Raw genomic sequence first — 15,021 nt, 5'->3', positions numbered from 1 at the left:
TTTCCAGCCAATTCTACATTGAAAAAGTAAAACGGCGCTCCTTCTCTTCCAAGTTCTGTGGTGCGCCCAAACAGTGGTTTACCCTCACATATGGGGTATCGGCGTATTCAGGACAAATTACACAACAAAACTTATGGTTTAATTTCTGTTTTTACACTTGTGAAAATAAAAAAAATGGTTCTGAAGTAAAATGTTTGCAAAAAAAGGTTAAATGTTCATTTTTTCCTTCCACATTGTTTCAGTTCCTGCGAAGCACCTGAAGGGTTAACTAAACTTCTTGAATGTGGTTTTGAGCACCTTGAGGGGTGCAGTTTTTAGAATGGTGTCACTTTTGGGTATTTTCTATCATATAGACCCCTCAAAATGACTTCAAATGAGATGTGGTCCCTAAAAAAAGGTGTAAAAATGAGAAATCGCTGGTGAACTTTTAACCCTTAAAACTCCCTAAGAAAAAAAAAATGTGTTTCCAAAATTGTGCTGATGTAAAGTAGACATGTGGGAAATGTTATTTATTAACTATTTTTCGTGACATATCTCTCTGATTTAAAGGCATAAAAATGCAAAGTTTGAAAATTGCTAAATTTTTAAAATTTTCGCCATATTTCCGTTTTTTTCATAAATAATCGCAAGTAATATCGAAGAAATGTTACCACTAACATGAAGTACAATATGTCACAAAAAAACAATCTCAGAATCAGCGGGATCCGTTGAAGTGTTCCAGAGTTATAACCTCATAAAGTGACAGTGGTCAGAATTGCAAAAATTGGCCCGGTCATTAAGTACCAAATTGGCTCTGTCACTAAGGGGTTAATAACAGCGATCGCAAAACTGGGGTCGGTAAAAGGCAATCCCAATCATGTTCTCTGGGGTCTCGGAAATTCCGAGTCTGGGGGGCGCTATACACTTATTTCTGAGCACCGTTATAAAGTGGTGCTAAGGCATAAGTATCCTTAACGCCAACCGTTAACAGGCGTATCGGTCGTTAAGGGGTTAAGACCCAACCTCCGGCTACTAAAGAGGTCGTAGCTCTCTCCAGTTGAGCTTTGCAGTGTTGGACCCAATTGTCCATCACTAGGAAATAGTCCAGGTAAGGGACAACCAATATGTTCCGTCAGGTGCGCCATCGCTTCCGCTACCAGCTGGCTAAATACTCGAGGGGCCACCGCCAAGCCAGAAGGGAGGGCCTGAATGTGATCATACGCGTCCTTCAGGTCCAGAACGGTCATAACGCAATCTGGAAACAAGATTTTTAAAAGCGGATTCTATTGACTCCATCTTGAAAGTTTGAGTCCATGTTCAGTTTTTTTTCAAGTTTATTATTGTTCTGAAGGATCCATCTTGTTTTTTCACCAGAAGCAATGGCGAGTAGAATGCTTCTGTCTTTTCCTGAGGGTGGGGATCTCCTGGAGGACATCTTTTTCCACTAAATTCAACACTTCGTGTTCCTCTGGACAGGAGGAGTTACCATGAGTGTTGTGAATTCTGTGGCTGAATTCACTCCTGTGGTCACAAGTGGTACTGCAGCTTCTGGGCTTCCTCCCTCAGGTGTTCTGGTGAGCTCGTTGGCTGTTTTGTTATTTAACTCCGCCTGATTCTGTCTTCCTTGCTCCTTGTCAATGTTCCAGTGTTGGATCTGAGCTTCTGGATCTTTCCTGTGGCCTGCTGCTCTGCTTAGATAAGTGCTTCTTTGCTTTTGTTGCTACTTTTTCTGTCCAGCTTGTCAATTCGTTTTGCTGGAAGCTCTGAGACGCAAAGGGTGTACCGTCGTGCCGTTATTTCGGCACGGTGGGTCTTTTTGCCCCCTTTGCGTGGTTTTTTGCTTTAGGGTTTTTTGTAGACTGCAAAGTTCTCTTTGCTATCCTCGCTCTATCTAGAATATCGGGCCTCACTTTGCTGAATCTATTTCATCCCTACGTTTGTCTTTTCATCTTGCTAACAGTCATTATATGTGGGGGGCTGCCTTTTCCTTTGGGGTATTTCTCTGAGGCAAGTCAGGCTTGTTTTTCTATCTTCAGGCTAGTCAGCTCCTCAGGCTGTGCCGAGTTGCATAGGTAGTGTCAGGCGCAATCCACAGCTGCCTTTAGTTGTGTTTAGGATAGGTTCAGGTATTGCAGTCTACAGAGATTCCACGTCTCAGAGCTCGTTCTATTGTTTTTGGGATTTTGTCAGATCACTGTATGTGCTCTGATTGCTGGCACACTGTGTCACTGGATTGCCTACATAACAGTACAAGGAGCCTACCTAATGATTCTCAATAGAGGGAAAAAAGAAGTTCTGACATCATTTTTTTTTCTCAGCTCTGTGTTCAGTCTTTTTTTCCCCTAGACATTTGGGTGTTTCAGGACACAGGTGTGGACATGGATATTCAGGGTCTGTGCTCTTCAATGGATAATCTCGTTACAAATGTACAAAGGATTCAAGATACTATTGATCAGAAATCTATGTTAGAACCAAGAATTCCTATTCCTGATTTGTTTTTTGGTGATAGAACTAAGTTTCTTAATTTCAAAAATAATTGTAAGCTATTTCTGGCCTTGAAACCTCATTCTTCTGGTAATCCTATTCAACAGGTTTTGATTATTATTTCTTTTTTGCGCGGCGACCCTCAGGACTGGGCATTTTCTCTTGCGCCAGGAGACCCTGCATTGAGTAATGTCAATGCGTTTTTCCTGGCGCTCGGATTACTTTACGATGAGCCTAATTCAGTGGATCAGGCTGAGAAAAATTTGCTGGCTTTGTGCCAGGGTCAGGATGATATAGAAGTATATTGTCAGAAATTTAGGAAGTGGTCAGTACTCACTCTGTGGAATGAATCTGCGCTGGCAGCTTTGTTCAGAAAGGGTCTCTCTGAGGCTCTTAAGGATGTCATGGTGGGTTTTCCTAGGCCTGCTGGTTTGAATGAGTCTTTGTCTTTGGCCATTCAGATCGGTCGACGCTTGCGCGAGCGTAAATCTGTGCACCATTTGGCGGTACTGCCTGAGGTTAAACCTGAGCCTATGCAGTGCGATAGGACTATGACTAGAGTTGAACGGCAGGAATACAGACGTCTGAATGGTCTGTGTTTCTACTGTGGTGATTCCACTCATGCTATTTCTGATTGTCCTAAGCGCACTAAGCGGTCCGCTAGGTCTGCCGTCATTGGTACTGTACAGTCCAAATTCCTTCTGTCCATTACCTTGATATGCTCTTTGTCATCGTATTCTGTCATGGCATTTGTGGATTCAGGCGCTGCCCTGAATCTGATGGATTTGGATTATGCTAAACGTTGTGGGTTTTTCTTGGAGCCTTTGCGGTGTCCTATTCCGTTGAGAGGAATTGATGCTACACCTTTGGCCAAGAATAAACCTCAGTACTGGACCCAGCTGACCATGTGCATGGCTCCTGCACATCAGGAAGTTATTCGCTTTCTGGTGCTACATAATCTGCATGATGTGGTCGTGTTGGGGTTGCCATGGCTGCAAACCCATAATCCAGTATTGGATTGGAACTCTATGTCGGTATCCAGCTGGGGTTGTCAGGGGGTACATGGTGATGTTCCATTTTTGTCTATTTCGTCATCCACTCCTTCTGAGGTCCCAGAGTTCTTGTCTGATTACCGGGATGTATTTGAAGAGCCCAAGTCCGATGCCCTACCTCGGCATAGGGATTGTGCTATCGATTTGATTCCTGGTAGTAAATTCCCTAAAGGTCGATTATTTAATTTATCCGTGCCTGAACACGCCGCTATGCGCAGTTATGTGAAGGAATCCCTGGAGAAGGGACATATTCGCCCATCGTCATCACCACTGGGAGCAGGGTTCTTCTTTGTAGCCAAGAAGGATGGTTCGCTGAGACCGTGTATTGATTACCGCCTTCTTAATAAGATCACTGTTAAATTTCAGTATCCCTTGCCATTGTTATCTGACTTGTTTGCTCGGATTAAGGGGGCTAGTTGGTTCACTAAGATAGATCTTCGTGGTGCGTATAATCTGGTGAGAATCAGGCAAGGAGATGAATGGAAAACTGCATTTAATACGCCCGAGGGTCATTTTGAGTATCTAGTGATGCCGTTCGGACTTGCCAATGCTCCATCTGTTTTTCAGTCTTTTATGCATGACATCTTCCATGAGTACCTGGATAAATTCCTGATTGTGTACTTGGATGACATTTTGATCTTCTCAGATGATTGGGACTCTCATGTGAAGCAGGTCAGAATGGTTTTCCAGGTCCTGCATGCTAATTCTTTGTTTGTGAAGGGATCAAAGTGTCTCTTCGGTGTGCAGAAAGTTTCATTTTTGGGGTTCATCTTTTCCCCTTCTACTGTCGAGATGGATCCGGTTAAGGTCCAAGCCATCCAGGATTGGACTCAGCCGACATCTCTGAAAAGTCTGCAAAAATTCCTGGGCTTTGCTAATTTTTATCGTCGCTTCATCTGTAATTTTTCTAGCATTGCCAGACCATTGACCGATTTGACCAAGAAGGGTGCTGATTTGGTTAATTGGTCTTCTGCTGCTGTGGAAGCTTTTCAGGAATTGAAGCGTCGTTTTTGTTCTGCCCCTGTGTTGTGTCAACCAGATGTTTCTCTTCCGTTCCAGGTCGAGGTTGATGCTTCTGAGATTGGAGCGGGGGCGGTTTTGTCACAGAGAGGTTCTGGTTGCTCAGTGTTGAAACCATGTGCTTTCTTTTCCAGGAAGTTTTCGGCTGCTGAGCGTAATTATGATGTGGGCAACCGAGAGTTGCTGGCCATGAAGTGGGCATTCGAGGAATGGCGTCATTGGCTTGAAGGAGCTAAGCATCGCGTGGTGGTATTGACTGATCATAAGAACCTTACTTATCTCGAGTCTGCCAAGCGCTTGAATCCTAGACAGGCCCGTTGGTCGTTATTTTTTGCCAGCTTCGATTTTGTGATTTCGTACCTTCCGGGCTCTAAAAATGTGAAGGCGGATGCTCTGTCTAGGAGTTTTGTGCCCGACTCTCCGGGTTCATCTGAGCCGGCGAGTATCCTCAAGGAAGGAGTCATAGTGTCTGCCATCTCCCCTGATTTGCGGCGAGTGTTGCAAAAATTTCAGGCGAATAAACCTGATCGTTGTCCGGCGAAGAAACTGTTCGTCCCTGATAGGTGGACTAGTAAAGTTATCTCTGAACTTCATTGTTCGGTGTTGGCTGGTCATCCTGGAATCTTTGGTACCAGAGAGTTAGTGGCTAGATCCTTCTGGTGGTCATCTCTGTCACGGGATGTACGTACTTTTGTGCAGTCCTGTGGGATTTGTGCTAGGGCTAAGCCCTGCTGTTCACGTGCCAGTGGGTTGCTTTTGCCCTTGCCGGTCCCAAAGAGGCCTTGGACACATATTTCGATGGATTTCATTTCTGACCTTCCCGTTTCTCAAAAGATGTCAGTCATTTGGGTGGTCTGTGATCGCTTTTCTAAAATGGTCCATCTGGTGCCCTTGGTTAAATTGCCTTCCTCCTCTGATTTGGTGCCTTTGTTCTTCCAGCATGTGGTTCGTTTGCATGGCATTCCTGAGAATATTGTTTCTGACAGAGGTTCCCAGTTTGTTTCAAGATTTTGGCGAGCCTTTTGTGGTAGGATGGGCATTGACCTATCTTTTTCCTCGGCTTTCCATCCTCAGACTAATGGCCAGACCGAACGAACCAATCAGACCTTGGAAACATATCTGAGATGTTTTGTTTCTGCAGACCAGGATGATTGGGTGTCCTTTTTGCCGTTGGCTGAGTTCGCCCTTAATAATCGGGCCAGCTCGGCTACCTTGGTCTCTCCATTTTTCTGCAATTCTGGGTTCCATCCTCGTTTCTCTTCAGGACAGGTTGAGTCTTCGGACTGTCCTGGTGTGGATTCTGTGGTGGACAGGTTGCAGCAGATCTGGACTCAGGTAGTGGACAATTTGACCTTGTCCCAGGAGAAGGCTCAACTTTTCGCTAATCGCAGACGCCGTGTGGGTCCCCGACTTCGTGTTGGGGATCTGGTTTGGTTATCTTCTCGTTATATTCCTATGAAGGTTTCCTCTCCTAAATTTAAACCTCGTTTTATTGGTCCGTATAGGATTTCTGAGATTCTCAATCCTGTGTCTTTTCGTCTGACCCTCCCAGACTCCTTTTCCATACATAATGTATTCCATAGGTCGTTGTTGCGGAGATACGTGGCACCTATGGTTCCATCTGTTGAGCCTCCTGCCCCGGTTTTGGTGGAGGGGGAATTGGAGCATATTGTGGAGAAAATTTTGGATTCTCGTGTTTCTAGACGGAAACTCCAGTATCTGGTTAAATGGAAGGGTTATGCTCAGGAAGATAATTCCTGGGTTTTTGCCTCTGATGTCCATGCTCCAGATCTTGTTCGTGCCTTTCATGTGGCTCATCCTGGTCGGCCTGGGGGCTCTGGTGAGGGTTCGGTGACCCCTCCTCAAGGGGGGGGTACTGTTGTGAATTCTGTGGCTGAATTCACTCCTGTGGTCACAAGTGGTACTGCAGCTTCTGAGCTTCCTCCCTCAGGTGTTCTGGTGAGCTCGTTGGCTGTTTTGTTATTTAACTCCGCCTGATTCTGTCTTCCTTGCTCCTTGTCAATGTTCCAGTGTTGGATCTGAGCTTCTGGATCTTTCCTGTGGCCTGCTGCTCTGCTTAGATAAGTGCTTCTTTGCTTTTGTTGCTACTTTTTCTGTCCAGCTTGTCAATTCGTTTTGCTGGAAGCTCTGAGACGCAAAGGGTGTACCGCCGTGCCGTTAGTTCGGCACGGTGGGTCTTTTTGCCCCCTTTGCGTGGTTTTTTGCTTTAGGGTTTTTTGTAGACTGCAAAGTTCTCTTTGCTATCCTCGCTCTATCTAGAATATCGGGCCTCACTTTGCTGAATCTATTTCATCCCTACGTTTGTCTTTTCATCTTGCTAACAGTCATTATATGTGGGGGGCTGCCTTTTCCTTTGGGGTATTTCTCTGAGGTAAGTCAGGCTTGTTTTTCTATCTTCAGGCTAGTCAGCTCCTCAGGCTGTGCCGAGTTGCATAGGTAGTGTCAGGCGCAATCCACAGCTGCCTTTAGTTGTGTTTAGGATAGGTTCAGGTATTGCGGTCTACAGAGATTCCACGTCTCAGAGCTCGTTCTATTGTTTTTGGGTTATTGTCAGATCACTGTATGTGCTCTGATTTCTGGCACACTGTGTCACTGGATTGCCTACATAACACATGAGGTTTTGGACTGGGAATGAGAGGAAATCTACCTTTAGGCCTGACTATTGGGTTCAGTATCCAGGGACTGCTGGAAATCTTTTCCCAGGCCAGGAGTAAGAGGGATAATCTTCCCCCATGCTGGAAAGACCATCATTGGGAGGTCTACCTATCCTGAGAGGAACCCCCAAAGAGAAAACCTCTGCTTTTCTTGCTTTGCTCTAATAATAATGTTGATTTTGTTTGGAGATGCCCAGGCCCACACTAAAACCAGAGAGCTCTACGGGCTGCGTTGGAGAAGGCTCCAGATTTGGTCGCCAGAAGAACTGACTCGGCAGATGAGTCAGCCAAGAAAACCGCAGCCCCTCACATTAAAGGGATGGACTCCAACATCTTATCCCTAGATATCTTATCCGAAGCTGCTTCCCTAATTGGTCCAACCAAATCATTAATGACCGAGCTGTGCAGGTTGCTGCTATAGCCAGGCTTAAACTGCCCCCTGATGCTTCCCCGTGGTGCTGTCATGGGGAAGAGAGAAAACACCATCCCCACTGTCAAACATGGAGGCAGCATCATGCTGTGGGCAGGCTTTTCTTCAGCAGGGGCAGGGAAGCTGGTCAGAGGTGATGAGGAGATGGATGGAGCTAAATACAGGGCAATCCTGGAGGAACACCTGTTAGAAGTTGCAAAACACAAGACTGGGTTGTAGGTTCCCCTTCCAGCAGGACAACAACCCTAAACATCCTGCCAGAACTGCATGGTTTATAGCAAAACATAATCGTGTGTGAACGTCACAGTCCAGAACCAAATCCCAGAGAATCTGTGACAAGACGTGAAAACTGCTGATCACAGAAGTCTCCACCAATCTCACTGAGCGAGGGCGGGTGTTATTGGTATAACTGTAAAATCAATAAAGTTCTCATATTAACACTGAAGCCTGGATTACACTGATCTATGACCCCTGGATGACCCTTAACACGGCTGAGACATCCAACTCCAATTCCGGCAAACCGATAATGAAGGATGGGATCTGTGATGACGGCTTGCCGAAGTATGGGGGAAGATTTATCATGCCCAGCATCAGGGTGACCAGAAAGGCAAGCAGATCAAATTATAACCTGAGGATTTTATGAACGGCATAGATATGACCGATATGAAAGCTTTTTCGGAGTGGTGGTGAATGCACCACATTGCGTTCTGTCACTGGAGGGCTGCTGCAGCTCCTCCACATTACTATCCGTGCGATGGATGGTGCTATGGTCTCATCCATAGAACGTAATATCGTGATCGGAATATCTCCCGCCTGGGACCTCCGGAGGTGAAGATACTGGAAGTTGGGGATCCCATCATCTCCTACATGAATTAGCCAGATCCCTGAGCAGCCGTTATAACGAGACTTGTGCCACTAATACCCAACGGTGATCCAGTCCCGAGAGACAGCGCGCTGTGGTCCTGTACCGACACCACCAAGAATGAAGAACCGACCTCCAGAAGAGTCACAGCCAGCCCTGCATCCTCAGCTTTAGAACACTTCTTCTGATATTCCTTATTATTTTACATCATCTGCTATATTTTTATAACCACTGGCTGCTTTTCAGATTATGTATACGGTACATGGTGGTGGCAGCTCCGTCCTTTGGTTATTGTGGAGCTGGCAGTGACTGTAGCGGGGGTGTATATACACACATATACATACGTATACATTATATATCTGTGAGTTGTCATCGGAGGAGTATATACCGTACGATCACTGTTAGCCCCCACAACTGGTCTAGTAGAGGAAGCCGCCGCGGCCTCGTCAGTCACTTGTGTGATTGTCCTGATGACATGAGGCAGCGGTGCGCTGGTTCTGGACATTGGTGGCAGCGGTGGGATCCCTCCGACGTTCTCCTTGACAGTGTGCAAAGGAGAAGCAAACGGACACCTCTAGAAGAGCAAAGCTGGTGGAGACCCCAGAAGACTGCAGCAGTGAAAGGTGGTCCTGCAAAGTGCTGACTACGAGCGCACGGTACAGCGCGCACACTTACACGGCACGGCGCGCACACTTACACGGCACGCACTTACACAGCACGGCGTGCACATTTACACGGCATGGCGCGCACACTTACACAGCACGTCGCACACATTTACACGGCAAGCCACGCACACTTACACAGCACGGCGCGCACATTTACACGGCGCACACACTTACACAACACAGCGTGCACACTTACACGGCGCGCACATTTACACAACACAGCGTGCACACTTACACGGCGCGCACATTTACACGGCACGGCGCGCACATTTACATGGCATGCACATTTACATGGCACGGCGCGCACATTTACACAGCATGCACATTTACACGGCACGGCACGCACATTTACACAGCATGCACATTTACACAGCATGCACATTTACACGGCACGGCGCGCACATTTACACGGCACGGTGCACACTTACACGGCACGGCGCACACTCTTACACGGCACAGCGCGCACACTTACACGGCACGGCGCGCACATTTACACGGCATGCACATTTACATGGCACGGCGCGCACATTTACACAGCATGCACATTTACACGGCACGCACATTTACACAGCATGCACATTTACACGGCACGGCGCGCACATTTACACAGCATGCACATTTACACGGCACGGCGCGCACATTTACACAGCATGCACATTTACACGGCACGGCGCACACTTACACGGCACGGCGCACACTCTTACACGGCACAGCGCGCACACTTACACAGCATGCACATTTACACGGCACGGCGCGCACATTTACACAGCATGCACATTTACACGGCGCGCACACTCTTACACGGCACGGCGCTCACACTTACACAGCATGCACATTTACACGGCATGCACACTCTTACACGGCGCGCACACTTACACAGCATGCACACTTACACGGCACGGCGCGCACACTCGGCACTTTGTGCTGCTTTCACATAAAATCCCAATAACATCCAAAACTATTTAGAATTCCGAGTCCTCGGGTCCCTGCATCAGACGTATCGGGATTCTCCACAATCTGTATAGTCTCTGTCTGATGAAGGAACCGAGGAGTCTGGGAAGCTGCAGGGTGTGACCATCTGTGCAAGGCATCAACCACTGAGGACTAATGAGCGCAGGCTCGGGGTCCAAAGAGTATTCTTAGTGCTCGGGGTCCAAAGAGTATTCTTAGTGCTCGGGGTCCGAAGAGTATTCTTAGTGCTCGGGGTCCGAAGAGTATTTTTAGTGCTCGGAGATTTGGTTTTCCGCAGCTGAATGATTGACATCTGATATCCAGCATCAGTACATGTGGGGGTTGCCTGGTTGCTAGGGAATCCCCACATGTAATCAGCCTGGCTAACAGATGTAAATCATTCAGCTGAGGAAAATCTCCGAGCACTAAAAATACTGGGCGGACCCAGAGCACGCGCTCATCACCGCACAGCACGCGCTCATCACCGCACAGCACGCGCTCATCACCGCACAGCACGCGCTCATCACCGCACAGCACGCGCTCATCCCCGCACAGCACGCGCTCATCACCGCACAGCACGCGCTCATCACCGCACAGCACGCGCTCATCACCGCACAGCACGCGCTCATCACCGCACAGCACGCGCTCATCACCGCACAGCACGCGGAACGTGTTATTGTATCTGTGTATATAATGTACAACTAACATTCAACACCGGGGAAACTGCAGAAATGGCCACGGGGTGTGAAGACATTGTGTAAGGGGGCTCGCTCCCGGCACATAGGGGGGGCTCGCACTGGGCACATAGGGGGGGGGGCTCGCACCCTGCACATAGGGGGGGGGCTCGCACCCGGCACATAGGGGGGGGCTCGCACCCGGCACATAGGGGGGGGCTCGCAGCGGGCACATGGGGGGGGGGGCTCGCACCCGGCACATAGGGGGGGGGGGCTCGCACCCGGCACATAGGGGGGGGGGCTCGCACCCGGCACATAGGGGGGGGGGCTCGCACCCGGCACATAGGGGGGCTCGCAGCGGGCACATGGGGGGGGGCTCGCACCCGGCACATAGGGGGGGGGGCTCGCACCCGGCACATAGGGGGGGGCTCGCTCCCGGCACATAGGGGGGGCTCGCTCCCGGCACATAGGGGGGGCTCGCACTGGGCACATAGGGGGGCTCGCAGCGGGCACATAGGGGGGGGGGGCTCGCACCCGTCACATGGGGGGGGGCTCGCACCCGGCACATAGGGGGGGGGGGCTCGCACCCGGCACATAGGGGGGGGCTCGCACCCGGCACATAGGGGGGGGCTCGCACCCGGCACATAGGGGGGGGGGCTCGCACCCGGCACATAGGGGGGGGGGGCTCGCACCCGGCACATAGGGGGGGGCTCGCACCCGGCACATAGGGGGGCTCGCAGCGGGCACATGGGGGGGGGCTCGCACCCGGCACATAGGGGGGGGGGCTCGCACCCGGCACATAGGGGGGGGCTCGCACCCGGCACATAGGGGGGGGCTCGCACCCTGCACATAGGGGGGCTCGCAGCGGGCACATGGGGGGGGGCTCGCACCCGGCACATAGGGGGGGGGGCTCGCACCCGGCACATAGGGGGGGGCTCGCACCCGGCACATAGGGGGGGGCTCGCAGCGGGCACATGGGGGGGGGCTCGCACCCGGCACATAGGGGGGGGGGCTCGCACCCGGCACATAGGGGGGGGGCTCGCACCCGGCACATAGGGGGGGGCTCGCACCCGGCACATAGGGGGGGGCTCGCACCCTGCACATAGGGGGGGGCTCGCACCCGGCACATAGGGGGGGGCTCGCACCCGGCACATAGGGGGGGGCTCGCACCCGGCACATAGGGGGGCTCGCAGCGGGCACATGGGGGGGGGCTCGCACCCGGCACATAGGGGGGGGGGGCTCGCACCCGGCACATAGGGGGGGGCTCGCACCCGGCACATAGGGGGGGGCTCGCACCCGGCACATAGGGGGGGGCTCGCTCCTGGCACATAGGGGGGGGGGGCTCGCACCCGGCACATAGGGGGGGGGGGCTCGCACCCGGCACATAGGGGGGGGCTCGCTCCCGGCACATAGGGGGGGGCTCGCACCCGGCACATAGGGGGGGGCTCGCACCCGGCACATAGGGGGGGGCTCGCACCCTGCACATAGGGGGGGGCTCGCTCCCGGCACATAGGGGGGGGGGGGCTCGCACCCGGCACATAGGGGGGGGGGGCTCGCACCCGGCACATAGGGGGGGGCTCGCTCCCGGCACATAGGGGGGGGGGGGGGCTCGCACCCTGCACATAGGGGGGGGGCTCGCTCCCGGCACATAGGGGGGGGGGCTCGCACCCGACACATAGGGGGGGGCTCGCTCCCGGCACATAGGGGGGGCTCGCACCCTGCACATAGGGGGGCTCGCTCCCGGCACATAGGGGGGCTCGCACCCGGCACATAGGGGGGGCTCGCACCCTGCACATAGGGGGGCTCGCTCCCGGCACATAGGGGGGGCTCGCACCCTGCACATAGGGGGGGCTCGCACCTCATTACAGCGGTCACAGGCACTCTCTCTCATACACCACTTTCCCGGGGTCGCACACATTGGGGTCTCTCCTCTCTCTCCGGGGGTCGCACCTTGCGGTCCAGGCGGACAGTGAACACCTCCCCCGGGGTCAGCGGACGGCCGCTCAGCACCAGGCCCTGGTTGAACTCCTGCGCCGGCTGTTTTCTGGTTGCCGTCCGGTTCCCGTTGCTGAGGATGACCAGCTTGCCGGTGCGGGGGTGCAGCTCCGCCATGGCCGCCGCTTTACGGCACCCGCACGGGCGCTTTACGATGTCACCAAGGAGACGAGTCTGACAGCGGCAGCCGGAAGTTGTGTCTGGTTGGCGGAAGATAAAAAGCCGGAAGTTCCAGATGGTTGGCGATGGAATTGTTGGCCGCATTTGCGAATGGTTGGCGGAAGTGGCGTCACGTCCGGTCGGAGAGGCGGGAAGTGTTGTGCAGCACGAGGCAGAGACCGGAAGAGGCAGCGACCCGCTCCAGCCGCTCAGCCGCGCCGCACCCCGGGCACCGAGAGCGGGAGACGGTGAGTGAGCGCCGCGGGCCGGGGTGGGTGTTGCGACCCCCGGGGATATAAGAGCGCGACCCCGGAATATCACTGCGACCCCGGAATATAGCACCGCGACCCCCGGGGATATAAGAGCGCGACCCCGGAATATCACCGCGACCCCCGGGGATATAAGAGCGCGACCCCGGAATATCACTGCGACCCCGGATATATCACCGCGACCCCGGATATATCACTGCGACCCCGGATATATCACTGCGACCCCCGGATATATCACCGCGACCCCGGATATATCACCGCGACCCCGGATATAGCACCGCGACCCCCGGGGATATAAGAGCGCGACCCCGGAATATCACCGCGACCCCCGGATATATCACCGCGACCCCCGGGGATACAAGAGCGCGACCCCGGAATATGAGCGCGACCCCCGGAATATCACCGCGACCCCCGGGGATATAAGAGCGCGGCCCCGGATATAGCACTGCGACCCCGGATATATCACCGCGACCCCGGATATATCACTGCGACCCCGGATATATCACCGCGACCCCGGATATATCACTGCGACCCCGGATATATCACTGCGACCCCGGATATATCACCGCGACCCCGGATATATCACTGCGACCCCGGATATATCACCGCGACCCCGGATATAGCACTGCGACCCCGGATATATCACCGCGACCCCGGATATATCACTGCGACCCCGGATATATCACCGCGACCCCGGATATATCACTGCGACCCCCGGATATATCACCGCGACCCCGGATATAGCACCGCGACCCCCGGGGATATAAGAGCGCGACCCCGGAATATCACCGCGACCCCCGGATATATCACCGCGACCCCCGGGGATACAAGAGCGCGACCCCGGAATATGAGCGCGACCCCCGGAATATCACCGCGACCCCCGGGGATATAAGAGCGCGACCCCCGGGGATATAAGAGCGCGGCCCCGGATATAGCACCGCGACCCCCGGAATATGAGCGCGACCCCCGGGGATATAAGAGCGCGACCCCGGAATATCACTGCGACCCCGGAATATAGCACCGCGACCCCCGGGGATATAAGAGCGCGACCCCCGGATATATCACTGCGACCCCCGGGCACCGAGACGGTGAGTGGGTGCTGCGACCCCGGGAATAAAAGAGCGCGGAGCCCCCGAACCCCCCCGCCCGGGAATATAAGAGCGCGACCCCCGGATGTAGCACCGCGACCCCCGGGCACCGAGAGCGGGAGACGGTGAGTGAGCGCCGCGCTCCGGGGTGGGTGCTGCGAGCCCGGAATATCACCGCGACCCCCGGGGATATATGAGCGCGACCCCGGAATATGAGCGCGACCCCCGGATATAGCACCGCGACCCCCGGGGATATAAGAGCGCGACCCCGGAATATGAGCGCGACCCCCGGATATAGCACCGCGACCCCCGGGCACCGAGAGCGGGAGACGGTGAGTGAGCGCCGCGGGCCGGGGTGGGTGCTGCGAGCCCGGAATATCACCGCGACCCCCGGGGATATAAGAGCGCGACCCCGGAATATCACCGCGACCCCGGGCTATATCACCGCGGCCCCGGGCTATATCACCGCGGCCCCGGGCTATATCACCGCGGCCCCCGGGGATATATCACCGCGGCCCCCGGGGATATATCAGCGCGGACCCCGGAATATGAGCGCGACCCCCGGATATAGCACCGCGACCCCGGAATATGAGCGCGACCCCCGGATATAGCACCGCGACCCCCGGATATAGCACCGCGACCCCCGGGGATATAAGAGCGCGACCCCCGGGGATATAAGCGCGACCCCCGGGCACCGAGACAGGGAGACGGTGAGTGA

The 15,021-nt window shown here is 53.5% G+C and overlaps 2 protein-coding genes across 4 annotated transcripts in view; one reads left to right on the top strand and one right to left on the bottom strand.

Moving 5' to 3' along the window:
- NEURL4 (neuralized E3 ubiquitin protein ligase 4) overlaps positions 1-13,066 on the bottom strand; it is a 171,660-nt gene extending 158,594 nt beyond the window's left edge. For both annotated transcript variants that reach the window (XM_069767640.1, XM_069767641.1), the window contains exon 1: positions 12,743-13,066. In XM_069767640.1, coding sequence (XP_069623741.1) covers positions 12,743-13,051 — 309 coding nt within the window. In that variant the 5' untranslated portion in view covers positions 13,052-13,066. The remainder of the gene's footprint in view (positions 1-12,742) is intronic.
- Positions 13,043-15,021, top strand: part of GPS2 (G protein pathway suppressor 2) — a 37,944-nt gene continuing 35,965 nt past the window's right edge. The window contains exon 1 of one of the 2 annotated variants that reach the window (XM_069767642.1): positions 13,043-13,194. In XM_069767642.1, coding sequence (XP_069623743.1) covers positions 13,058-13,194 — 137 coding nt within the window. In that variant the 5' untranslated portion in view covers positions 13,043-13,057. Of the gene's footprint in view, positions 13,195-13,486; positions 14,636-15,021 lie in introns of those variants that run through there. The other variant, XM_069767643.1, reaches the window with a different exon arrangement.

The sequence above is a fragment of the Ranitomeya imitator genome, chromosome 4 (genome assembly GCF_032444005.1).
Source record: "Ranitomeya imitator isolate aRanImi1 chromosome 4, aRanImi1.pri, whole genome shotgun sequence".
NCBI lineage: Eukaryota > Metazoa > Chordata > Amphibia > Anura > Dendrobatidae > Ranitomeya > Ranitomeya imitator.
The sequence above is the reverse complement of the archived record's forward strand: the minus strand, read 5'-3'. Positions and strand labels throughout refer to the sequence as shown.